General features: G+C 36.3%; 1 protein-coding gene across 6 annotated transcripts in view; it reads left to right on the top strand.

Moving 5' to 3' along the window:
* Window positions 1–26,916, top strand: part of LOC112560223 (tetratricopeptide repeat protein 17-like) — a 30,318-nt gene that overhangs the window by 2,935 nt on the left and 467 nt on the right. Inside the window, exons 4-28 of one of the 6 annotated variants that reach the window (XM_025231901.1) lie at window positions 283–403; window positions 825–936; window positions 2,739–2,855; window positions 3,139–3,248; window positions 3,357–3,504; window positions 4,009–4,148; window positions 4,750–4,916; window positions 5,156–5,283; window positions 5,573–5,680; window positions 5,955–6,082; window positions 7,586–7,781; window positions 8,287–8,364; window positions 8,522–8,746; window positions 10,239–10,520; window positions 10,830–10,983; window positions 13,490–13,549; window positions 13,874–13,971; window positions 15,733–15,834; window positions 18,324–18,494; window positions 24,800–25,001; window positions 25,175–25,307; window positions 25,814–25,973; window positions 26,192–26,266; window positions 26,371–26,490; window positions 26,705–26,848. In XM_025231901.1, coding sequence (XP_025087686.1) covers window positions 283–403; window positions 825–936; window positions 2,739–2,855; window positions 3,139–3,248; window positions 3,357–3,504; window positions 4,009–4,148; window positions 4,750–4,916; window positions 5,156–5,283; window positions 5,573–5,680; window positions 5,955–6,082; window positions 7,586–7,781; window positions 8,287–8,364; window positions 8,522–8,746; window positions 10,239–10,520; window positions 10,830–10,983; window positions 13,490–13,549; window positions 13,874–13,971; window positions 15,733–15,834; window positions 18,324–18,494; window positions 24,800–25,001; window positions 25,175–25,307; window positions 25,814–25,973; window positions 26,192–26,266; window positions 26,371–26,490; window positions 26,705–26,848 — 3,479 coding nt within the window. Of the gene's footprint in view, window positions 1–282; window positions 404–824; window positions 937–2,738; window positions 2,856–3,138; window positions 3,249–3,356; window positions 3,505–4,008; window positions 4,149–4,749; window positions 4,917–5,155; window positions 5,284–5,569; window positions 5,681–5,954; window positions 6,083–7,585; window positions 7,782–8,286; window positions 8,365–8,521; window positions 8,747–10,238; window positions 10,521–10,829; window positions 10,984–13,489; window positions 13,550–13,873; window positions 13,972–15,732; window positions 15,835–18,323; window positions 18,495–24,799; window positions 25,002–25,174; window positions 25,308–25,813; window positions 25,974–26,191; window positions 26,267–26,370; window positions 26,491–26,704; window positions 26,849–26,916 lie in introns of all 6 variants that reach the window. The other 5 variants (XM_025231903.1, XM_025231902.1, XM_025231900.1 and 2 more) reach the window with 5 other exon arrangements.

The following is a 26,916-nucleotide window of genomic DNA, read 5'->3' as shown; positions in this document are numbered from 1 at the left end:
TAACCCTAAATAAGAAATTCCTTCAACTCTGGTGACTGATTAAATGGTTTCTATCATGCTGCCTATATGTGTTAATCGTACCAATGTTAGGGCTATGCTGTTTTTATACCATAATTAAATTTTGTGGTAATTTGATGATATTAAAATTTTGATGTTAAACCGCAGTTTAAACACAATTTAAAATTTGACAGATAAATGCATTTCTTGGTGAATTGTTTTTATTTTGGAAGGATTCCAGGGGCAGTTATAAGTTTGTTAATACATATTTGTTACTTTCAACAGCTGCAGGATTAGAACAAAAGTTTTATCAGACAGATCCAGACTGTATAGAAGCTGGAAAACCACTCCCTGAATTTGACTTGTACATTAGCACTGTTCTTCCTCTGGAAAACAAAGGAATCAGGTGGGTCTTTGAAACATTTTAAGAGTGTTAAGTGCTTACATTTGCAAGAGACATGAGCCATTATATAAATTATGTGCCCATTATTAGTAAAGTAGCAGGCCATATAAAATATGCAGGATTGAGTGCCACTGGGTGGTCATAACTTTTGGTTGCAGGAGGTGTGATGATTCTGACATGGTATATAGTAGTACTGTTTTTCATGCAATAAAAAAGGCATGTACACAATAGATTTTTCAGGAATCAAAAATTGTTTAGCATAAAGGATACTACTCAGGACATGAAACTAGTGGGAGAATAAAAACTTTTATCACTTAAACAGGAAATATTTCTTAGTTTACTTCCTTTGGTAACTGATATTTTTCTGTGATTGTTTGAAACACTTTAGTTTGTCATAAAAGGCTACTTGTATTGATTCTTGCAGGCCAGAAGAACATGTTGACTTGAATGCACCTTTAAATATACCACCCATTGCACCAGACTGCCAGGCAGTTACCAGCCTTGATTTTAGTATGCATGCATTTGAACATTTGGAGGTATGCTTGAATGAACCTGCATTATATTTCTATTTATCATCAGGATCCACTATAATTATGTCATGGCAATTCTCTCTCAGGACTGGTTTGCTTATTTCAAGCAACAGCTGGATTTGTCCGTTGTTCTTTTATGCATGGGCACTATAAAGGGTTAATGTGATTAAAGGGAGAGAATCCAATTGTTATTTCAAAAAAGGATTACACTGGTCAACACTGACACTATTGCTGACTTAAAAAGGTCCTAATCTGCAGCATCTTGGTGTGCTGAACACGATTATAACCATTAAAAATTTTTTATTGGCTTATTATCTTCTCAGTTTCACTAAATTTATCCAGTACAACTTTAACAACATCCTATAAATAAGCCTATAATTATGTAATATTGCATCAAATTGCATAATACAAAATACATGTGCTTCTAATGTAAGTGGGATAGCCAAGCAAGGGAATTGCTCCACTTGCGGAAGGAATGGACTTCGCAGACAAAATGTAGCAGTTGGAGAGAGGAATATTTAGCACCCAGCTCTGGTCAAGACTCGCAAAATCCCGCTACCACCCCTTCACATCAAACTAGGTTTGATGAAGAACTTTGTGAAAGCCATGGACCAGACTGCCAGCTTTTCGATACCTGCTAGAAAAATTCCCTCGACTCAGCTAGGCAAAGATTAAAGAGGGAGTTTTTGTGAGTCCTCAGATTTGAGAGCTCTTCAAAGATGACCAGGTCAAAAACTTGCTGCAAGGTGATACAAAAGAAGCATGGAATGCTTTTCTCCTAGTCTCTACAAACATTCTCGGGAATGTTAGGGCAGAAAACTACAAGGAACTAGTAGAAAACATGCTGATGCAGCAGCAGAAACTTGGCTGCAATGTGTCTTTAAAGATCCACTTCATTCCTATCTAGATTTTTTTTTTCCTGACAACTGTGGTATGGTTAGTGATGAACATGGCGAATGTTTTCAAGATATTGCAACAGTGGAAAAAAGATACCAGGGAAAATTGTCCACTACCATGCTGACTGACTACTACTGGACACTCCCCAAAGATGCTCCCGAGCAGCTGTATAAGAAACAGGCTAAGAAGTCTAAGAGGTAGTCTATAACTTGATTTTGTGATGAACACAAAAATTATTGCAGATTACAAAAAAAACTAAGCCAATATTGCATTTTGATTGTCATATTTGTGTTGAGCACATGAAAATTGATAAGAAATGACTAATTTTATTTCAATAATAGGACTTTTGTGAAAAAGTGTTGACCAGTGATCATCTGATAGTAGCTGCATGCTACTTTTGCACATTATGTAAAAAAGCAAAAAAAACAGTTTATTTTTATGTTGGAAACCAACCAGTAGAGAGTACCTTATGCTACCTCAGATACCATAAAGGTAAATGTTGTCCTATAACCTTTTTTTTTTTTTAGGTCTTTAAGGAGTAAGGGGTTAGAAACCACACTTATCTCATGGGCAGCTTTTTGTGAGGGCAAAGCCCGTCTCATTCCCCTCTCACAGCTTTACTTTGCACAACCCTTTATGAAATAAGGTACCCGTTGCTGTGTGCCGGGTTGACTTGAGGAAACTTGCTTGTGCATATCAGTCTCAAATACAATCTGTCACAAAGGAGTAAAGTAAATGTCATATGAGAATTTATAAGCACTGATTTATAAGCGTGATTTTAGCATACATGTTGGAAAAGTTCAGCATGAAACTTTTGAGCTTTGACAGTTTATATACAATATTTTGTTGAATTCATGCGACTTTATCTTAATGTTCATTGTGTTTGAAAGACTAGTTTATTTTACTGACAGGGATTGAAGGACCGACGCAATCTATCAGGCACACCTGAGCTTGGACTAAAAAATGCCATTACCCACAGAGAAAATGTGGATGAATATGGACATCTGGTGTATGAAGCTCTCAATAAGGTACATCTTTGATGGCATATATGTTTGCCACAAGTATAATTCTACATATTTGTGGATATTTCTCAGTTGTACTATTTACAATAAAGATTGCACAAATGCCTGTTGAACGAAAAGAGTATTGTCTACAGATGTGTAACTGAAAGTAACAGGTGCTAGATAAAATGAAAGACATACCTATTATCCTCTAACCTTCATCATGAAAATTTCTTAGATGGTGCCATTTAGATGGGGGGAGGTTCATATTGTTACTAAAAGCTTTTGTAGCATTGTATTTTTCATTTAGAATACAACGTCTTGGATTCTGTACAACATGGCTGCCTTCTACTGGCGTATCAAGGGGGAGCCATTCCAAGCAATTGAGTGCATCAGAAGAGCTCTGCATTACTCTCCTCGGTGAGGAGCTGAAAAAGTTTTTTTATTTGTTTAGGAAGGAATTAACTTAATCACAAGGGAAATTAAAGCTACGTTTAATTGGCTTTTTTTTGGCAAATGTTTTTTCAGTCATCAAAAAGATGTTGCCTTGATCAGTCTGGCCAACATTTTACATCGGGCACGCTACTCTAATGAGGCCGCCATCTTGGTTCATTCAGCCCTTGACCTTTCACGTGAACTCAATGTCAATCATTTTACTCTAGGAAACATATATGCTGTAAGTAGGCTGAATTAATCTTTGTGCATTGGAGAGCATATGAAAATGTAACAAGCATTAGTGCATGAATGAGAGACTTAAAAGTGTATGGATGCATGAGACTGAAAAACATAGTACCATTTAAAATTTTATTGATTTAAAAAAAAATTAGTCCCAATGTCTTTACTTGTCTCAAAGCTAAAAACTCTTGGGAGGTATTTAATTCACAAGGAGTAGTATGGTTGTCCAGAAGTAAAACAAAAGGATAAACAAAAACACTGACAGTACTTTCTTTGTGTGTCTGTGCTTTTATTTTTTTAAAAGCTACATATTGCATCCTATTTCTTGAACTTTAATCTAAAAGGTCTAATAATCTAATAAGAATGTTAAACTGAAGCAGTTTTGAAGATTTTTCTAGGCAGATGAGAAACTCCTATTTTTAGCCATTTCCTAGGGATTTGTTGCAGCCTGTGTTATTGACAGTTATTCTGCATGGAATATTGTTAACTGTTTCTGCCTGTACAGGTACTGGGAGAGTACAATAAATCCATCATATGTTTTGAAAACACTCTCAAGATTCAGCCAGAGTTTGAGGCAGCAGCTAAAAGAAAACATGCAGTTCTCTGCCACTCCAAACTAGAAGCTGCATTGGAAGCACAACATAGGTATGGTATTGTTGACTTATGGTACATGATTGACAGTTGTTGACTGACAATTGATGTGAACCAGTAGACCAAGTGGTGTAATGTTTTTTATTAGTCTATCATTTTTTTTTAATTTTTTTTTTTGAGTCAGTTGAGTATTCAACCAGGCAAGCAGAGGAGTTATTCTAACAATATTAAAACAATGTTAATTCAAGCAATGCTATATTTAAATAAATGGGCTTAGCTAAAAAAGAATATCCCATTCCCATTTTAATAAATAACCCCCTTCTGTCCTAAAGCTACAAGCTAGTAAACATCACTTTGCACTACAAGAGGGGGAAAAAAACCCTGTGAGTTCACAAGTCTTTAGTACCCTAATCCTAAGTTGCATATTACCTTTGATCTTCCCTTGGCAGCAGCATTTTAATTTTTGTAAAATTCTCTCTAGAGAAGGGAATTATTCACTCAGATTTTAAGAAATAATTCAGCCATGTCATCTAAAAGATACACTTAATATTAAAAATAAACACATGTGCAGCTGTGATTACCCGTGTGAATGTTATACAGAGCTGAGAAAATGAAGAGCTTGAATTTTTGTTGTTGTTAATGTTGCCTTGTGTAGAGCACTGCAGAAAACATTAAAGGAGCTAAAGGACTATCAGAAAAAGCATGACATCTACCAGACTCAGAATGAAAAGCTGGCTACAGAGCAGGTGCTCACAGAGGTCAAGATTTCTCAGAGAATAGCCTACGAACACAGCAAAATGAAAGATAGCAGCAATGAGATGGGTAGGTATAATAGACGTTTATTAGATTTCAAGAATACCAAAAAGCACATTTCACATGCTCCCTTGTCCCTGTCTCAAGGAATCATTTTCTGGTTTCAAACTTTGGAAATTTTACCTATGCATTTGTTACTGTTGTCACTGGAAGAAAAAAGTTGCCATATGCCAAAACTCTTGCAAAAAAAAAAAAATAATAAAAAGGTTAAGCAGTATGTAGATTGTAATATGGGAGTATAATTGCAGGTGAATATTGTCGCATGGTGGATAGAGACGGCAAGCAAGTCTTGCTGTGCACTTGGAGTCGTCGTTCAGCAGATTTGGACTTTGATTTTGCTTTCTTAGACAATCCACCTAAAAAAGAGAACCAACAAGTAAGAAAAAGCAATTGCTGCTATTTACTGCAGTTTTTCTTCTCATACCATTTTCAGCCAGCATCAGCAACATTCTTGGTTTTTTTAAAAAAAAACTTTTCACCGTTTGAATAAATTTTGTTATTTCCTCTTTTCTTATTCGGCCCTGCAACGTTATAGGTCTAGGGATGAAACTGCTACTACTACTTATACAATTGTTCCTTCAGAAAGACAATCTTGAATCTGTCTCTTATTGACAGTTGATACTTATTCTTGTTTTAATATCATTATATTTTTATATCGTCAGGAGGAGGAGGAGGAGAATGGCTTCAGGAAAAGCTTTACCAAAGACTTGCCTGATTATACTAAACCGGTTCGACCGCCACGTTTCTCCAAGAATAGACCTTCAGTGCCTAAGGTAAATCTATGATGTAAACCTGATCAGTACTTCTTGTTCCTGATCGCCCCCAGTGGAGCATATGGTTGCAGAACCTGATCAGTAAAGCACTGATTTAATTGTGGAAGGGGGGAAGTGAGCTGTATTCCCCATACTTTTATATTGCTGTACTTAGATCTTTTGTAAGTTCCTTACATTATCATCATACTCCCAGGCCAAACATCTCAAGCACTTGTTAGCAATAGGTTGCACATTTTCTTTTGCCAGTTGATGCATGCATGCTCTGCTGTTTCAGTTTCAGAACTCTGAGGGAATGATGGAAGAGTGGCCATCAAAAGATGAGTGTGATACCTATGTACAGAAAGTTCCAGACCCCCGCAATCTTTCCACAGTTTTTCTTTCGCCAGAGAACAAAGGTTTTGAGTGAGTGAACTTGGTTACATACATTTCAAAGTACTTAAAGGCCGATGTCGTCCCTCCTGAGTGAAGTGAGTGGTATCGCTCGTGAGAGGGAAGGTAGGAGTACACGCGGTGCAGAATGCTAGCGGCCAGTCATCTTCAATTACTACCCGGACAAAAGGCGGGGTGGACATCACAGGCACCGCCGAGTAGCCTGGCCATAAAACGTCTCCCTCACCCGACCATTGTACTTGCCGTAGGGTCTGAGCGCTGAGGCGAAACGACTTCTGTCTGAACACACTGTCAGGGTTAGGACTCCACAAACAAACAAAACTAGAATATATAAAGGAAAGAAGAATGAACAGCGCAACTGTAGTACTGTAGTATTGCTATTTTATTTTCCAGTTGCTATATATACTTTGTTTCTTACACTCTGAATCTGGAAAATGAAAGTCATGTCCATCTCATGAATTCCGTGTCCTTTTTACTACACCATTTTCTTACCACACTCTGCACTTACGTGTATATACCGCTGTTAGTTTGTCTCTGGTGTGGTTTGTTTCCTTTTGGAAAACCCAACAAGTAAGAGAGGGGGAAAAGAGCAACAATAATAACAACAAAATATAGTTTGCAACTGAAATTCATTTAATTTATTTGCACAGTTTCAAACACCTTCGATCCCCCTTCATCTCATGATTTACGTAACATTCAGATTCCACTGAATGTCACTGAGCTGAGGGCTCCACGTCTTGCCAAGGTTCGCTTTTCTGCCTTTCGCCAGTTTTTTTTAATCCCAACTTGTATACTTCTATCGATGTGACACCTCTCGTTGATGTTTCTTACAACTTTAGTTCTCACTAACTTATTAATTGCCAGGTTACGGTCGAGAACTTCCTCTTGAATGACGGCATCTGAGGCATCCATACTTTCATACATCCTCTCGCACCCACCATCAAGTGCCGCTGGGTGCACACGTCATCCTTTGGTGATGTGCTGAAGATTTAGAACCTTGTGGGTCGATACTATCAGAGTAATATCATCAGTGTGATGAACAGGTAGACGAAGGCATCAAAAATAAAGTTTTAAAATTCAGTTGTCTTTGTGTTTGTGTCATTTCCGCTGTTCATCTCTTTATCCCTTATTTTCTTTTTATTTGATGGAGAATACATTCAATTGTCGGTCCTAACCCTGACTGTGACAGTATGTTCAGTTGCAAACCGTTTCACTCCAGCTTTCTAACCGCCAATACCAAGTACTCGGCTGAGAAAGACGTTTTATTGCTTGGTTTATTGCCTGTGATCGCCACCCTGCCTCGGGGCCAGGGAAGCAATTAGGGAAAACTGACCGCTGGTACACCATCGTGTACTCCTACCTTCCCTTGCACGGGCGAAACCATTTGAAAACACGCCCATTTCGACATCGGCCTTTAAGTGATTGTGCTTGGAATTTAAAAGAAACAATTTGTAAAAATGAAAAAAATTTGCAGAGGTTGTATCTGATGGAATGATGTCCACTTATTTCATTCAGGGTTAAAACATTACTGACAGAGGCCCAAGGTCTGATACCTGATGTTGAACATCCATTGCCATGGTACCCACCAGTCTGTGTACCCCTTATGGAACTACCAGAAGGGAGCGAAAACACATACGACCACCTGAAATCTGTCAGTTATGCTGAGCGATCCCGAATTCCTCTTAAACACAGTGATCCCTCTATGCGCAAGGTAAAGATAGCTATCATTTGATGATCCATTTGTGCAAAAGCTTGAAATTTAGTAGTGTAATACAGTGGTTCTCAAAGTTTTTCGGACTGCGGACCACTTTACTTAAGTAAAAGCTATGGCGGACCACCAAGGCTTAAATAAAAAATATGGTGGACCACCAAGGCCTAAAAATCAGTCTGTACTATGAATTTCAAATTTAAATTGCCGCATTTGTTTCATTTTAATTCAAAACTCAATGTCCCTTTGTGACAGTAGTATAGTAATAAGATGACATAAAACTACGTATACCTCGTTCTTTGTAATTAAAATGTTAATGCGAGGAATGCCTCACTTTAAACATCACTTTGCTGACATATGACGACTGTTAGCCGCGGACCACCTGACTTATGCCCGCAGACCACACTTTGAGAACCACTGGTCTAATATACCTAGCAATTTTTTTCTTTAGCAGTCTTTTCTGACTTATAATTTTTCCCCTGTTACTGAGGATTTTTATTCTGACTAGACTCTGCTGGAACATGTGAATGGAGGATCTGTAACTGAAGAGGAAGTGGGACAAAGAATCCTGACAGCCATTAGGCAGGTATGTTGTCTTCCAGGTTTCTCTTTTACACTGATCCAGAGAAATTAAGTACTTTAGTCAAATGTTTTCTTCTAATCTTTCTTTCCAACTTTCAAAGATGTTGGTAGTCAGAAAATGTATTTTATGTTCTGGATTTTTTTTTTCCAACCCCCCTCAGATGATAGGACCTCAGTGGGTGTTGTACAACCTGGCTGGTCTCTACTGGCGTGTTATAGGCAACAGCTACCATGGCATAGAGTGCCTTCGCCGAGCTCTGCACCTTAGTCCACCAGAGTTCCGTGATGTTCCACTTAACAACTTGGCTAACATCCTGTACCGTTGGGGTCGCATTGATGATGCCTTGGCTGTCATGAAGGATGCTGTAAATATCAGTGATGTTGAGGTAAGCACTACATCATTGTTCTTCAGTTCTGTAATTGATGTTTGTTGACTTCATAGTAATGATTAATAAGCTTGTTCACTTCATAGACTCTCTGTCCTACTTTGTTGTCTTTGGTGCGCTTATCTCTTGTTTGACAAATGAACTCTGCGTGAGCAATTTATTGGATGTAAGCAAATTTCAACTCTGGCAGGCTTTTAGAAGGCTATATATTTTAGGCTTGGTAACCATTGCTAAACAGTAAAAACAATTACCATGAAATTTTCTTGCGAAATTTTGCTTTTATAAGAGGTCAAAGTCTTTTGCCTTACTTTAATCCTGTAGATTTTTTTTATCTAAAATATTACACAAAATTCTGTCATTTGCTTAGATGTTCTCACTAGAGCAGCAACTAACATTTTAAGTTTCCATAAATATACTGAAATCACTCAGTGCTCTCAAACTTACTAATTAGTCTCTTGATACATGCATCTATGCCTTGATATGGTGTGTGACCATTTACATGTACAGGTAGTCCTCGACTTATGACGTTGATCCGTTCTTACATGGCATCGTAAACTGAATTGCGACGTAAGTCGGATCATACGTTCATACAGTACTGTACTGTTATTATGGTACAGTACTGCAAACACTTAGCCTATTCAAACACCTATCCTAACACAGTACCCTACATAATTATCAATAAACATAAGTACAGTAAAATATTGTGCTGTACAGTACGTTTGATAATGAAATACTGTACTGTAAGTGCTGTAACAGTAATAAACAGTGCACGACGCTAAACCTCGTAAGTCGGAATGAGCGTCGTAACCATGAAACCACGTAACTCGAGACCGTCGTAACCCGAGGACTACCTGTATTTGCATGTTCCTGTGTGAGCATGCATATGTCTTTATATTGTCTTTTTAAGGCCACAGAGAATATTAAATTTTTTTAATTGTTCACTATTTCATTCTACACTAAATTGATTTTAATTTATTTGCTAAAATCTTACTGGCTAGCTACAGAATTTATGAATTTATGAAGTTGTTGCATTAACTAAGCACATTTTTACCTTGTCATGCAAGCTACACCATATGTAACAGCTGTATTCGGTTTTGCTGCTCAGAAGAAAGGCACAGCCAGAAAAGTGGCTAGAAGCAGCTTTCCTACACTAAGAGGTTATAACCAAGAGAGAACCCCAGCCTGGGTTAAAAAGGCTATATGTAACAGATATCTTTCTTTGGCCACACCTGGCAGGCAAAACTGACCAATAGCACTCTATAGACATCCCACCACGATCTTACAGTAGAGTTCTTGCCTAAACCATTTGGTCTGCTGCTGTATGCTGGCACAGAATGTCAGTTCAAATGATTAAGAAAAATAAATGTTTATCTTCCATATACACCATTGGTAATTTTGTTCTTACAAGTATACATGTTAAACTCATTACGTATAGAAATTTAAATGGCTGAAAAAAACTTTTTTTAAGGAAGGCATTTTCTTCACTTCACAGCCAGCATCAAATCTACTATATGCCCACCTGCTGTGGGCCAGTAGTAACCATACAGGAGCTGTGTGGCATTATCGTCATGCCCTAGAAATACAACCTGACCTGAACGAAGCTTTTAGCACTTTGCGTGCCCTTCGTTGCTACTTGAAGTATCACCAGGCAGCCCAAAGTGCAGCTCCTGTTGAGACCCCTACGACACCCCTGGCCCCAAATTGTGGCCAAAAACCAGGTGGTGGTAGCATGGGTGCAGGAGGCCAGGCTGACAGCAGGGTCATCTGTAAGACGGTCAGTGCAGCTTAGAGTTTTGTTGACTGTGTCTCCAGCAGCAATATATTTTACAGTAGAATGCTATTGTGTTTGATCTTTTTTAGTAACATTTGATATGTGAAAGTCACAGTGCAACTGATCATTCACCTGTGGTTGAGCAGCTGAACTGCAGAGGGTACCAATAATCTCAAGTGCTTGTTACTTCTGCATAGAGGCATAGCATAACATTTACATGAACTCCTGCTAGTATATGTTCTGGAAGCCTTTCTGGCTATTTGCTGATATAAAATGGGGTTTGTAGATGTCAGTTTATTTTTTTTCCCATAGGAGAATGGGGAGGAAAAGTGCATTATTGAGACAAGAATTCACAATAAGGCGGGGAACTGCAACGGCCAGTGTACTCAGACATGCACCATCACACCCATCAAACTAGACACCTGCACTGGCCTTGGAGCAGACATCAATCTGGATGGCTTGCAAGGTGTGTAATCCAGCTACGTGTGCATCTACCTCCAAAATGATGAGGCTAACGCATTGCACTGCTCTGTGTTAAAAGAATTCTGCTACATAGCTATGAATCTGCAGAATTTGTATTAGTAGTGTGCACCAGCATTTATATGTTTGCATGTGTGCATAATAACAATGCATCTATGGTACTTGTATATTTTCTACAAACTTGTACAGCTATGTATAGCCAGCATGAAGCATATTTCTTGGTCACTTCTAATTACAGTAAAACCTCCACATTAAGACCTTATTACAGCCTCCTCTTAGTTATGACCCAGAACTTTTTCAGATATATTTCACTACATAAACGTCATCTCTATTATGAATGACTACCTCCCCAACCTGACTTAGACCAGCATCTTGTGCTCCATTGCAACTTTTTCATAGAATAATGCATGTTGAAAAAAATTAAATACATTTAAAATAAACTACTTCTGGTCATGTTATTATCTGGTCATCTATTATGTTATCATTTTAAAATAGACTGCTTATTTATTGCTGTGCTTTTTTTTTTTAATAACAAGTACACAACAGCTGGTTGTGCTTCATTATGACGTTTTACAGAAGTCGCGTGTTTATAAAAAAATTAGATTCATGTGACCAACTGTTTTTGCTCAGTTGCAACTTTTGCAGCAACCACATTTAGAAAATGTATATAAAGTAGTGCATTTTAGAAGAGTTTCTATGTATACCACGGTATGCACATTGATCTGTTGTTTAAGAGATCTGTAGATCATCGGATTCCTGATTGCTGTTACCCATATAAATCTTCAGGAAAGTGCATCACCGGTGGAATCAGTAAACTTTGGGGAAAAAAATTTTGCACACATCTTGAGTACATGTATTTATTTTTTCCTTTCCTATTGACCCATAAAGAAACTTAATTATAAACTGGGGTTTTTTTTTCTTGCATTAGTTTACTTACTCATTCCTTAACTTCTGTCATATCTGCCCCTGTACAGATATTTGAAGTCATGGTTCTATAAACAAAACAGATCCCTCTCAATAACGACCAGATGTTGGTGGATTTTAGCAAGTCTTAATAGGGAAGTTTTACTGTACTAATGTTTGTATGTATCATCACTAAGACCTTCTGAATAGCAAATGCTGGTACTGTACTTTGAAAGTTGTGAGAATATTTATTTGGTGTATGCATATTCTTAATTTAAAATCCACAGACAAACCAAGTAGAAGATTCTACAGAATGGGTTGCAATCCAAATGGTATTCTTTCATTTTTAGTATGTTCATTGGGTGACTGTCGTTAATGTTGATATGTGGAAATGAACTTTGTTGTGTAAAGCACATAAAATTGCATTAAAATTATACAATTCGTACAATTTTCAACTGCCATAGCATCTGAAAATGGAACTTGTTTCAAGGCATTGGAATTGTGTTTACCATTTTCCTGCCCTCTAGCCTTCCATTATAACTAGGCAGATGTGGTCTTTGCTTATTCTAAAGCACAATTAAATTTTTTTAAAACTATTTTCCTTATGAAATACTTAAAATATAAAATGTACTCAAAGGTTGTTCATCACCGATTGGCTTCATTTTATCATTTCATTGGCTGGCAGAATTTTCTGGTCCATCGTTTTGTTTTGTCAGCTGTGGGTTAGTTTATTTTATTTATTTAGTCTTTTGTTTTGGTGTAAGATCATTGTTATCTAGATCAGTGACATACATTGCTTTCTCAGATTTTTTGCGTCTTCATGGTTTCATGGCTTTAAAGGCATTATAATGTTACTTTTGCTCTTGTTCATTAGTGTCTTTTCAGCTTATTTTTAACTGGTTCATAGTTCAAGGATGAGATGATGCTAGTTACCTTGGGATGTATGAATATGTCACAAATAATTTTTAACTATAGACTAAAAATATATAGAGGGTCAAAAGAAACTTTCAAGAAATGTACAAAATAATCAGAAATTAACTTTTCCTACATCTGTCGATCCTGAAAGTGCATCTTTTAGTGTAAATCCCAAATGAATATGTCTAGTGGACATTTTCAAAAAGTCTAAAACACATGATAGTAAAGACTTTATCATCCTTTGGTGGGCTAGACTAGCAGGTGATAGATGTAAATAGTCTACATCAAGCATGATGAAAATAGGCTATAGGTACCAGACTTCGCAGTTTAGCGCTTCATTTTTGATTTGCTGGCTATTACCATTTTCACACAGACACAGAAAGGATGGTGGTGAAATTTCTGAACTTCCTGTCAAAGTCAATTCTTTTATGATCTTGTGGAGCTGGTGTTTGAAAGTGCTTCATCTATCATAATTATTTTTTTTTTCTGTCAGGTTTCATGTCTGTAATATTGTGGTAAACAATTTAGTCTGTCACATGCAGATTTACTACACAGATAAGATGCAACCACAGAGTGTAAGCACCAAAGCACAGAAAAGTGAGTGCAGAAAGGTGCATGTGCTATAGATTTTGCAAGTAGAAGCAACAAGTTTTCATCATATTTTTTTTGAACAGGGGGAAACCAGTGTGGCCAAAAAGGGCAGCAGTTTTCACCTGATCAGGAAGAGCTACTTTGTAAGTAATGATCACAAAGAAGGTTTGACCCATACATTTTTCGTTCTGTCCATTTATATGCTTCATTGTTGGGTATGGTGAATGTCAGTTGAAGGGTCAGAAAACTGACACTTTAGGCTAGTGGCACATGCACACTAGCTAGTTCAGTACCTGTATGGTGTACTCTGCTTCTCACATTTGATGCAGCTAATGACAGGATAGCTAACCTTCTAGAGGGTAACAATTACTTATTAATCATACATTTTCACTGTAATTGTGATTGTATGTCTTGACTTAAATGATAACTGTATATGTTTTGACTGTAACGGTGACTGTGCCTTACAGTCAGTGGTGATTTCACTGGTAAGCTGGATGAAGTGAGCGAATACTATGAGAAGAAAGGCCTGTGTCAGGGGGAAGAGTGCAGTCAGCTGCGTGTTCAGGTCAGCTCCTTTTCTTCTTAGTAGGATGCTCATGATCAGTTTTCATTAAAGCTTATTTTTTATTGTATAATATGCTTCTGGTGGGCTTTCATTATAGCTTAACCAACACTTCATGATTATGCTTATGGTGGGCTTGCATTCTAGAAGCATAGACTATATCATTTAATCTAAAATTTTCTCTAGTGAAATTTTGCTATTAAAAAAACTTGCTGCAAGAAGGTAATTGGCATCAAGATATGCTAGAGGAGTGGGTGATCAGGGGTTGGGGAACTGCATGTTTACGCAAATAATTTCAACACCACTGTCAGTAATATTACAGTCTGAATTGCCTTTACATGCAGGTACCACACAAACCTAATTTTCTTGTAATTTTAGGTGATTAATAGCTATTTTCTGGTTTTCTTTGGGAAAAAAATGGCTCTATAAATATATGAGTATTTATTGCATTGCAATTATACTACAACAGTTTTTAATATCTATGGAAATTGTCAGCATTGTTTTTGTGATGTTGCCTAGTGTCCAACTGTCTAAATAGTAACTGACTTCAACACCCAAACATGGAGCTGGTCTTTCATGTCAGATAATGGTGTGTGGAATGATGTTGTAATTGGCATATAAATGATTAAAGAAATAGAACAAAAATGAAAAATACAGATTTGTATCAGCCAGAGCCAAAATCTTCTGGTTTTAATTTACTTTGTCATCTGACCTTAAAAGATACGTACATTTTGATATAGTCTAAGGCACATTCAGACATCACGCCCTAGAGCAAAATTTTGTTCATTGCTTATACATTGATCACTGCTTCTTGTTTTCAGTCAGTATTGGCTCAAATCACATTATGTTCTTTCTTTACATAATTCATGTGTTAATATTGTAAATTTATGAAATAAACATTGCAAATGTGAGAATAGAAAATGCAAGACTTAGTCAAATATTTGTGGGATTTTTAGTTATTATCATCATTGCAGGTTAGGAGAAGTAAAAATATTATATATCTAATGACAGCTCACATTTAGCTAAGAAGCAAATGCCATTGACATTCAAAAGTTAGGATGTCTTGTCTAGGTAGCAAGAAAATGTACCAAAAATCTCTGAGTCTTGAGTTCCAAAGATGTTGATGACTGCATGACAAGAAATTAACGTAAATTTTTCACCCGGATATGATGCCATCCTCATAAAAATGTATGTTTATATAATCAGTAAAAATCACATCACCATGTTTCTAAAAGTTTGTAGTGGAAAGGACAAAGAATCATTTAAATGTTATTGAGTTTGCCTTTTTTTTCCCCCATCCACCCATTCCTTGTGGCCTTTCACCCCTCACATGTTTACTGAAAGCAAGCTCAAAAACAAAAAAGAAACAACAGAAGCTTCTTGAAGATGATAGATTCTTCTTGACAAAATGATAGATAATGGGAACTAGAGAGTTTTGTTCTGCACAGATATGTGCAGGGCTTTGCAAGTTTTTCCTTTGCTAGGGGGTGGGGGGTCCTCTCTATTTGTTAACATTCCAGAATAATGCATTCATTTACTTTGGAATGAAATTAATAAAGCAAATTATAAGATGGCAGTATGCATCTATATTATTCCATCTTACTCTTTTCATCATTGTAAGGAATTTTATTTGTGGTATTAGCAAAAAATAATAAAGTAAGTCTTTTCAATATTTAAAAAGGAAAGACTAGTGAGGTACTTTTATCTGTAAGAAAAGCCGTTGGCACTTTGCTCATTATACAGTGGTTTTGCTGACTTGTACAGTGCCTGCTGCCCATGAAGACTCATTCGGGGCTGGTGGCACACGTCATTACTCCACCCAAACTCTTTATGCGTCCTGTGGCTCTCCATGCCACACACTGTATGGTAGGCGATCAGTTCCCCATACAGATCCTTGCTTGCTAGCTTGCCTGCTGCATCAAAGTCAAGCATGACCATGAGCTGGCCTGGCACAATTTATCATTATCAGACAAAAGCAAAACTTCAGCTGTCTGCAAATATTGAACTCTAAACAGATGCAGATGCGCTGCTCTTGAGGTGGTTTCAATGTTACTTTGACAAAGCAGAGTCTGTGTGGTTTGGGCAGGGACTGCAGGTGCTATGACAGGAAAGTAGACACAAATGTAGTGATGATTGCTCCAGGCTTGCTCAGAGCAAAGTGAGTTTGTTTTTAAGCTTTTTAAAATTAATTTGCAGTTTTTGTTTAGTTGCAACTTTTCATCATTATTGTTATGTAAGAGCTTAATTTTTTTCAGCAGGTTTTTTTTTTTCCTTATCACTTATTTACTTTTGCAGAGCTGGTATAAGTGCACAATTTTCTGTAACCAGCAAGCTAGCCAAAGTACATTTGTGGTTCTTGTTCAGATTTTAGTCTATATTAACACCTGTTGGTAGAGATATTGTTTGGTGATTTAGTGTGAGCAGGATTGATGTTGTTGGGGTGAGGGGAGATTGCTTTTGTTGTTTATTCTTCGGGGTTTTTTTTTTCACATATGCTTTGGATATTTGTGTAACTGTTTTTACAGTTATGGATTCTTCCTTTTTTTTTTTTTTTTTTTTTTTTTTTTTTTAAAAAGAAATGAAAATATTCTCATATCTTTTTCTTTCAATTGAAGGGGTTCCAAAAATTCCAACTAAAACTTTCTACTTCTTTTCTTCTGGCCATCCTTCACTGGGTTCACTTTTGGGTACTACTTTGTTTGAGTCCACTGTCACCAGCCTCATTAGCGGTCCGGTGGCGCAACGGTTAGCGCCTGTCACCAATACAGTGAAGGCTGGCTGCCCAGAGTTCATTTCTCGTCTCGGGCACGCTGTTCTTTCTCTGCACGTGGCATCTGTTTGCAGGGCTGGCTGCTTGCCATAATATAGCCTTAGTTGCTGACACGGCGTAAAACACCAAATTACCCCCCCTTCACCAGCCTCATTAGTTTCAGTCCTAGAACCATTGAGAAGGAGTCTTGGAGAAAAATAACTGTTGTGAAATAATACTTGATTCTAAAATGTCTGCTGATAGGAAAAGTTCAAGCAGATTATGGTTTGTGCAAGACCAGTTGGACATAACCACATCATATTTCTGACTGGATAGCCAATAATTTGTAAATTCAGTCAGAGTCCTCTAGAAGATTTTTTTTTGGGGGGTGGGGGATTTCCAAAACTAGTTGAAATGGAGAATTCTTTGGTATTATCAAAAGAATGCTTGAATACTGTACTGTTTAATCCCATCTGAGCTGCTTTTGGCTGAAAAAACAGCTTTGATTCCCCAGTTCAAAATTTATTAGATAATAATTGTTATCTCTTCAGACATCATGAGGACTGGATTTCTTTTTTCATTATTTTGTTTGGGTTTTACTGTTGTATCTTTATTATCTACAAAATAGTTGATATTGACATTCTTTTTTTTATTTTGTTTTGGGTATTTTTGTGGTTTGTGGGGAGTTCTTTTTGTAGGACTTATTTTTCAAATGTTCGCATTCTTCTGCTTGACTCACTCAAAGCTTTTCTTGTATCTTAGTTTTGATTGTTTGAGTGACACCTTCATTGTACTTGTTTATGTTCTATAGATTTGTTAAAGCATATTAAGTGTGCAGCTGGTTTTTTTATTGTCAGTACTAAGTGTACACTGCTGGTGTGATGGTACCTTGTAAAGATTATTATGCAAGCCACTGTTGACATCCATACAAATTTGCATGCTTTGACCTGACAAATTTATCTGCCTAGATCCAACATAACTGCTTTGACTAAACAGCAAGGAAATACTCTGGCCAAGAGTTAAAAACTTATGTTATTGTTTGCATTTTATTCATAGGGCTGATGTCTGTACAGATTCCACTTTATCTAAATGTGTTTTCCAAATACTGATGTTAAAATGACATTGATAGAAACTCTTCTAAATACAACCCTCACCCTTTCCAAGAATCACTTAACAAACACCCAAGACTGGTTAGGTAGTGATTATTTCATGAGAGATTGTGAGAACTTTGACCAGAAAAAGTGCATGGTACCCAAATTACATCAGAAAGCAATACCGCATTAGCTATACCCTCTGACTCTGATCACAGCTATTGATTGCGGGACTAGAGAAATGGGGTAAATTTAAGCTCTGCATAGACAGCAGGCACTTCAATAGAAATGTCAGTTACTACTATATTGATGAAGACCAGAGGTACCACGTTTTCAGTCTTTATACGCATTTTTTGACCATTTGAATATAGAATTATTTCATAATAGAGAACAGATAAGAATATTTCAGTTAATATGAATCACCCTGAGCTTAAAGAAAGGATGAAAGGATAGTTTTTCATTTAACCTTTCTTGATCTTTTTTACTGTTTCTTTTTTGCCTGGGTTTTGCAACAGCAGGGAGGTCAGAAGCCACATGTCAAGCTGGAATACGTGGAAGGTGTGCTTCACCGCAAGCTTATCTTCCTAAATGCACCTGGAGATCTGCATGTGGAGCCTCATGAATGTGTCATCTTTAATGATGGTGCACGGTCACTAGGCTGTAGCAGATCAGAGTTTCGTACTTATGTGAGTATCCCTACCTGACTGGCTTTGCTGCTCCCCACCTTGGCTATGACTGACTAGGCCTGTCTGGTGATGGGGACAGTTTTCATTGAGGTGAATCAAGCTTGGTGCAGAGCCTGGCAGCTTGTGCATATGGAAGCTGTGGTAATGGGACTTGAACCTTAGCAGTGGTTAAAGAGAAACTGCATGTATGGAGGCACTTGTAAAGTAAAAGACTGGAATACCACTGGAGCCCACCTTGGTTTTTGCACAGTATTTATTTATTTAATTTTGTGTACTTCAAGATCTATGCTTTCATCTGGTTTTCCTCCATTGTGTGGTCTGTGTTATTTAGTATAATAATAGCATTTGTCAGAATGCTTGCAGAAAATTATATAAAAGAATTCAGAGAGAAATGTGACTCCAAGAATAGTGCTTCTTGGCAGTGAATTTATAATATCAATTATTAAAGAAAAGATATTTGCAACCTGTGCCTGATTTCTTGAAAAGAGGGAAAGAGGAAATAGCTGTCTGCTTTATTACAGAGTATTCTGTACTAAACTTTATGGCTTTTCTTGCTTTTCTTTTTAAATGTGATTTTTTTTTCTCCACACATTTGTGCTTTAGATACCAAAAGTAGAAGTTTAAAACTTTAAACATAAACTTGTTTATGACACTTGTTCACCTCTCTCTGCTATCTTAGTAATGATGGGGACACTTGATTTTTTAGCTTATTAATATCAGAGAGAACAGATAAAGAGAGGCTGCACTCCTCCTTTGTGGTTACTTGCTTAAGAAAAGTATTGATGCTGTTGCGTTTGTTCGAAACTTGATGCTATGCAATAGTTGCTACTATTAACCACTACTAAACAAAGTCTTCTCTGGCAGCGTTTATCTTTGGAGGGAATGTCTAGGTGTTTGTGATATGAAATGACTTTCATCTAAGAACATTTTTTATGTCTTTTGTTTATGGGAATTGCAGAGATAAGGGGAATTTTGGATGGTTTGAACACGTGTATGACAGCTGACTATATTTAAAAAGGATAACTTTTATAAATTCAAACAGCAAATCCATGAACACAAATTTGAATTTATTTAAAATCCGTAAAAGTCTTATTTATGAATATGAGAAAAAAAGTTGAAAACAGATTTACACATGAAAACTAACATGCTCATAATCAGAAAACTTGCTCACATGTATAGACATATTGATTTCTGTTTACATATTTGTCATACAAGCATGCAGCAATAAATTCCCTTATAATTCAACAAATCATAATACTACTAATAAGCTGCTCTATATATATATCCATATCTATTTATATTCCCTCATTATAAGCATAGTGGTGGACAATTTAAAGAAAACAGCAAAGTTTACTACAAATATACAGATTAATTATCATTTTTATGCTCATTTATGTACAACATTTTCTTTCACAGTAGTCTAAAACAGTTTTAAATTACTTTACTTTAAGAGCCTACAAAAAATATAGCTTCAACATTTTTTTTATTTTGTTTTATTCTTTTCAGAGAAAAGGACACACCTACCTTTTAGAGAAAAATTATGGTGAACTTTGATAAACAGATTAATCACTCCCTTTCAGATCACACACACTAAGTGGACAATAGAGGTCACAGCTCATTAGCTGTCCCCAAAAAAGTTGAATCAATGGAGATTTAATTTTTTCCCAGGCAGTAAGTGGTCAATATTCTTGCAATAGGCACATTCAAAAATCTTTACTGTCTCAGTATTTTCCACCAAACTGTTTGTTTATAAGAAACTTTTCTGATTCCATGAGAGAGCCTGCAATGAATGTTTGACCACAAACATTTCCCATTAACTCTTTTTATAAAATATACTGAAATGTAGTGCAACACATTTTTTTCTGGTGATAGAAATAATTTATTTTTATGAAATTCATCCATATTTTGCACCTGTTGTAATAATTGTTTCAATATATTAGTAACAAATATTTTATTAATGCAAAATTCGCCATTAATAGCATAACGAGACTGTATACTCTGGCATACCAAATGTTACTGCAAACATCTCATCCCAGTGACAAAGGCCTTAAATGATAAAAAATTTCAGTAGGTTCATCATCACCTAAGGGAGAATCCATCTTGCACTTTCACAGTGTAATCATTATAGTAATTTTAATATTCATAGTGACAAGCAATCATGTTGTAGCAGATGGTATTAACTACAGTACGCTTATCGTAATTTGAGAATGCATAGCTTTCCTGTCTTGGTCCTTCTGGAAGGTGTGGAAACGCTTCTCTTTTGAGGTTAATTTAAATCTGGCATTTTGACAGTTTATTGAAGAACAAAATTGTCCGCCTTGTCTCACATGATCACCTTTGCCGGTTTGTGCTGTTTTGTTTCTTTACATCAAGTTACAAAAGATAACTCTAACCGACAAGTTTCCCTTTTGGTCATGAGTGCTTCCTCTCTTTATCTATTCTCTCTGTTAATATCTTAGCAGTAAGCTTTTTTGCTCATATCTTGTTGTGGTAGCAGCTGGAATGATGGGCTGGAATGAGCTCACCATTTGCTGGTTGCTATTTTAAGATTCCTGTGAAATCCATGTTTATTGATGGTTCAACAAAATGTGATCATCTTTGCAGTTTAAATGATCTAAATACTAAGATGTTAGTACCTTTTGCATAGCTGCCATGAATCTTAGAGACTAACTCTTGCATTAGGCTTATACTTACAAGAACTTGTTACATCTGGGACACTTTAGGGCTATGTTACTTACAAGTTATGCTCAGTTTCCAAAGATACACATTTTGATTTACACAACTGTGCTTATACTCACAGCTACGTATTTTACACTCATTTTTGTTGGAACTGTGCAGTATTGTCTTTAAACATGAATAGTTGTAGTGGAAGGCACAACTGGATTTCATGTCTTCTCTAAGGACATGCTCATTCTTGTGTTTGGGAGAGGTCTAAATCTTCATTAACTGCTTGTTTTATTACGTCAAAAACTTGCATTTAAAAGAAAAAAGACATCAATTTTAGATAAATTTATCATTTAATATCCAGACTTTGCAGCCACATGGCTTTGACATTTTATTCAGTGGGAAGAGTTTTTTAAAAGTTACTTTTACAGGCTTTGTGTTTAGTTATCAGTCAAAATATGTGGTTACAAGACAAAGTATATTAAAATTTCGATTTTCTAACTTAAAACTAAGCATATGCTGTTCAATTTTCAATAAGGCTAATGTGTGAAATGTACATTTACTATATATGTGAAAATGCATATATTCTTCAAGTTTTAGTGTCTGATATAGTCTTTTGTGCATGACTTCCTTTAGAGAAAAAAATCTTGTGGCTGGAAATGACGGGAAGATAAGTGATGCAAACAACCGTGTAAAAACTGAAACAATAAAGGGAAATTTTCTGTGAAAAGAAAATCTGGTCTCTGGATCAAAACGTTACATTCAGATCTTTGGCAGACTGTTTTTATTGTCAGATGTTTTGACAAACTGTTTTTAAGGTTAATGTTTTGCCGGTGGTTGTCACCTGTAATTAAATCTGTTACAGCATTCTGTTTGAGCAGGATCTTTTGATAAAGGTCTACAGCAATGTTCAGTCAACAGGATAAGAAGACTATGCTAGTATTATTTATTGAAAGTGAGTAGGTCCTATGGAAACTAAGGGGATTCAAGTAACAGTAGTTTGTGCTTAAGGTACATTGTGAAGATGTTAAATCTAGGAGATGTAAATTTTAGTTTTATAACAGAGAAGGCAAAATAGTGTATATTTTGTGGATAAATAAAAGCTTTTAAGACTAACAGCTCTATGCATTTGTATAAAAATTTCTGTAATTTTAATTCAGAATATGCACATAGGCACAAAACTTGAATGTTGATAATGATGTCTGAAGTGCTTCAGTGGAAGGACAAGGCATGATCTCAGTCCTCAAGTTTTAAAGTTCAATATTTGAAACTTTTGATTACTGTTGGAGGTCAGTAATAGGTTTTTAGCAATTGTGCTGACATCTCAGGATTTGACTGCTGGCTCATTGATGTTCATTTATATGAACACAAGAAATTAAGAGAATGTGATGTTTAGTGCATTTTTACAATATTTGCTTGTTTGCATCCTAACAGTGCAAATAAAGTTTTCTCACAATTTATTGCTCCAGGATGTGCAGTGCTTTCCTGAGGTACTGGCTGCACACAAGGGTTGATGATTGCAAGAATGAATGCTGTCTTGTGATGAGCAAGTGCACTAAGATTTTGTAAAGTTTGTTGTTCCAGATCTTATATTCATGTAAGAAAAAATATGATTGTCATCCTGAGTGCAAAATCATTCACAAATCATTGGATTTATGGCAGTCTACTATTTTCTCATACGAACAAGTAGAACAAATTTTTGTACAAAAAAGTCACTAGTAACATTATTTTTAACCTACAATCATATTTTTTCCTTAACCATACTGCTTATACTATAACAGCTGTAATCTCACAGACATTACTGGTCACATCAAACAATTATAGTTTTGAATTAAGTTATATGAATATGATATTTTTTAAAGAGTCAGCAGAATATTTTTACTCATTTGCTAGTTTATGAAGCACAAGTAACATCATATCCCGTTTTTTTTTTTTAGCCATTTAATCTCCAAAACACCTGGTTGTTTTTTGTTTTTTTTGGTTTGGTTTTGTTTTTTTGCCCTGCAACTCGTGAAAAGCATTTGTTTTCACTCAGCATACAGATCTTACGAAAAGATAACTTACCATTGAGACTTGAGAGGTAAGACTTGAACTATTCAGAGAATGACAGTATCAAAGACCCAGCTGAGTGTAATTTATCATAAATATCACAAAGGTATGTGAAGAAGAGGAAAGTGAAAACTAATACACTTAATCAGAACTGAAGTGAACTGTGATTCAGCATGTGAAGACCATGGTGTGTGGATGGCAAATCCCAACCACTTCTATAAATTTTCTGGGCCAAATCAGGTACTCGTTTGCTGCTTTCATTGAGCGAGTATAAAACTCACAAATTTCTCCAGAGTACAACTCCAAAACTACAGAATCTCTCAAAGTTACTGACATCCATCATGACTTGTCAACATGGTCACAAGAGGGCAGTGCTAGTTCAGTTCAAATTCATACTCATGATTGTGAACTCTATAGCTTTGACTATGCAATGTCTTTCATGGAATTTTACTGTTCTTCCACATTTCCTGCTTTACGCAAAAGAGAAGAATAAAATGTACCTAGTAAGATATATTTTCTTCATGATAACTGTTATAGAAGTGTTAATGTGTTAGAACATTATTATAAGATACTTCCTATATACACTTTCGGTAAAAAACCTGTATTGTGTAATACACTCATAAATTTAAAAACTTAAAGATGACCATTTGCTGAATCCTCAGTGAGGAAGAAAAATTGTCAGTCCCAAAAACTGACAGCTGCGACTATTCAGGGGGAGATATTTTGGCATAAATTTTCCTGACATGAAGTTCTAGATATCTAAAGATGGGTGTGCATGCCTCCTAACTGCCTAGAAAAAGGTTTGAATCCATAGCTTAAGCTGTTTTGAAACCTTTAGTTTTAAACTGTAATTTTTTTTAGCTTATTTAGAAATATTTGTGTCAAGATGTGTTTTATCATGCACAAAAATTTTCATATTTCCTATCTTGTAGCTGAAAAATACTTTAAAAATCATTCTGGCTTTGCCAAAAGCAGTCACCATGATATAGCCTTAGTTGCTGGCATGGCATATAACAACCAACCTTGCCAGAAGCAATTTGTCAACATTATATGAATCGATAGATTAATTTCTGTGACAAACTAATTATACTGCCAGAAGCAATTTGTCAACATTATATGAATCGATAGATGAGTTTCTGTGTTTCTGTGACAAACTATACTGCCATGCTGTTTTAAACTCAAAAAGGTATGTTTTCAGGTTACTTCAGCTTTTTTGCTGGACTAGTTAGCCTTTCAGGTTTTTCTTTTTTTTTTTCAGTTATAAACTTCAGGATGTGCAACTTCAGCATCTAGTGGGAAATGTTAAAAGTGTTAAAAGTTAACCAGGAATTGTCTGATATCCATTTGTGGGCCTCAGTATTGAGAGATGTCATCTGGATAAGTGAATGAAAATTTGCTATCAGTGATCAACGAATTTTTTTTATATGATGCTGTTTTAAATAAAAATTGGTTACCATGATAGATCAAGATAAATGGCTCAGATTCTTCCATGACTAAACATGTCAAAGCAGGAAAGCAAGAATTTCTTGCTTCTGTAGTAATTGTCCCCATGGACAATTTAACTCTCAAAATAAAATACTGTTGTTGTTCAGTTTGACAACTCCCAGATGGTTAAAGACATGGAAGCAATCAACACATTATTGTCCCAAGAACTAAAGACATGCTGTCAAGTGAAAATGCAAGACTCTGCCTTGCCTCAACAACCAACATGCATGAAGAAAAAATCACTGCCCTTTCCAGAAACTTCTGTGGGGAAGAAATCTGAGCAGGTGGGATCAGATGAAGACTTACCAGGTGAATAGCCAAATTTTCATTTTTTAACAGTCTTTCCCTAATGATGTATTTAACAACAGCTGAGCCAATTTATAAACAAAGAGTGAAAACTTTTATAAATTGTTGTAAACATTGTAAAATTATTTTATGTATTGTTGTAAATATGTTCATTTCTGTTCTCTTCGTGTGTGCAGACATTAGCATCTACATTGTAGGAAGGTATCATCTGCAGTGGAATAAGGAGGAATGCAGGAATGGTGACTACATGAACTTTGACTTTAAAGGTGTCACCTCTACGTGGCTGCCCATTACAGAAACTGGCATTAAGTAGGTGATAAGAAATTTTTCTCATCATGATGTTTACAATAAGGGGACAAATTTGCAAATGATCTGCATGGACATCTAAAAGCTTGTGTATGTAGCATGGAATTATAGTTATAAGATTGACCATAGACTGAAGTATTTCAAAAAGGCAAGCCATTATGTTGTTAACCCTTTGGGCCATGATCGTGCTTTGCCTGGGAAGCATGGGGAAGGCGATTTTCATTACTTTTATTGCAAAGTTCAAACTTCTCCTGTCCAAAAATGTATAGGTTCCTTGGTTTAACATTCATCTGAGAGCAGCAATAATAAAAAACAAACTTCGCCAACTGTTATTTTCACAGTAATCAGTTATTAGACGGTATTTGTAATACTTATATTTTTATGCAGTGCTCAGAGGGTTTAGTCACTGATTGATATGATTAATTCAAGATATAGAAATATACCAAAAAAAGTTTCATTTTCCATCTCCACAAGAAATGTGTGTTTATTGTCTTTTTATCATTTCACAGTTTGTCAGACTACATTGACTTTGGCATTGTGGTGAAGCATAATTTTATGGAGCCAGCATGCAATGAAGAGACTTCTGTCAGTGCAACGTTCTTTGACTCTCTGCCAGGGGTATCCCAGCTTCAGCAGCTACAGTATGCACCAGAGACAGCTCTCAGAAAGGTAGGCTTGAGCATTCTGATGACGATTTGCCATACATTTTCGGAAAGTGAATATTATCTAAATCGGCGTTTGTGGAAAGCTAGATTTTAGTTTTTTAAGTGTTTTTAGATTTAGAAATTATATAATATTAGAAGCGAATGCTTTAGAGTAAGAAATTTATAACTTGATGCCAAAATGTTGTAAATGATCCTTATGCTTAGCTGGGCTTTGTTTGCCAGGTGCTGCAAACATTGGGAGGAGAAATTGACCCATTAGGTGTTGTGGGCACAAGAATAGCTAAGGCATTGAATGAGGTGAGTAGCCTGATGACCTTCAGTTAACTGCAGTGTTGACATGGATGTATGGTTTGGCCTGTGTAGACAGAAATTTGTTTTCATGGAAAGTGTCTGGGTTTCAGCATCCAACTTCCTGGGAACTGGCCAACTTAGCAGCATTGTATTGGCGTGTGGAGGGTAACCCTGTGAATGCAGTTAATTGCCTGCGTCTGGCACTGGCCAACAGTCCATCAAATGCTAGGGTGAGAGCATTTTAAAGTGGGATGAGCATGACTTATTTTGTAGTTCATCACTTGAGTTGCACATATGTGTAGTTGGTTATGGATCTCATTGCCTTTTAGCATGTGTTAGCTATGGATGTTTGCTAGAAGGGTTATCTGCCGTGACTTGTTATGCAATGCATGGACAGCAGATGTCAAACAGGATGAAGAAGTGGGCTTACCTAATCTGTCACAGAGCATCGCATTAATCAGTTTGGCCAACATTCTGCACCAAGCTGGCCACCTTGATGATGCTATAATTGTCATGGCAGCAGCTTTGGATGTCAGCAAGGAGGTCGTTATAGCACAGTTTACTCTGGCCAATATTTATGCAGCAAAGGTTAGTAATTTTTTTGTGTTTGATGTTAAACATATTTTCCTTTGACCACTCTTAACTCAAGCAAATAT

The sequence above is a fragment of the Pomacea canaliculata genome, linkage group LG3, assembly GCF_003073045.1.
Source record: "Pomacea canaliculata isolate SZHN2017 linkage group LG3, ASM307304v1, whole genome shotgun sequence".
Taxonomy (NCBI): domain Eukaryota; kingdom Metazoa; phylum Mollusca; class Gastropoda; order Architaenioglossa; family Ampullariidae; genus Pomacea; species Pomacea canaliculata.
The sequence above is the reverse complement of the archived record's forward strand: the minus strand, read 5'-3'. Positions and strand labels throughout refer to the sequence as shown.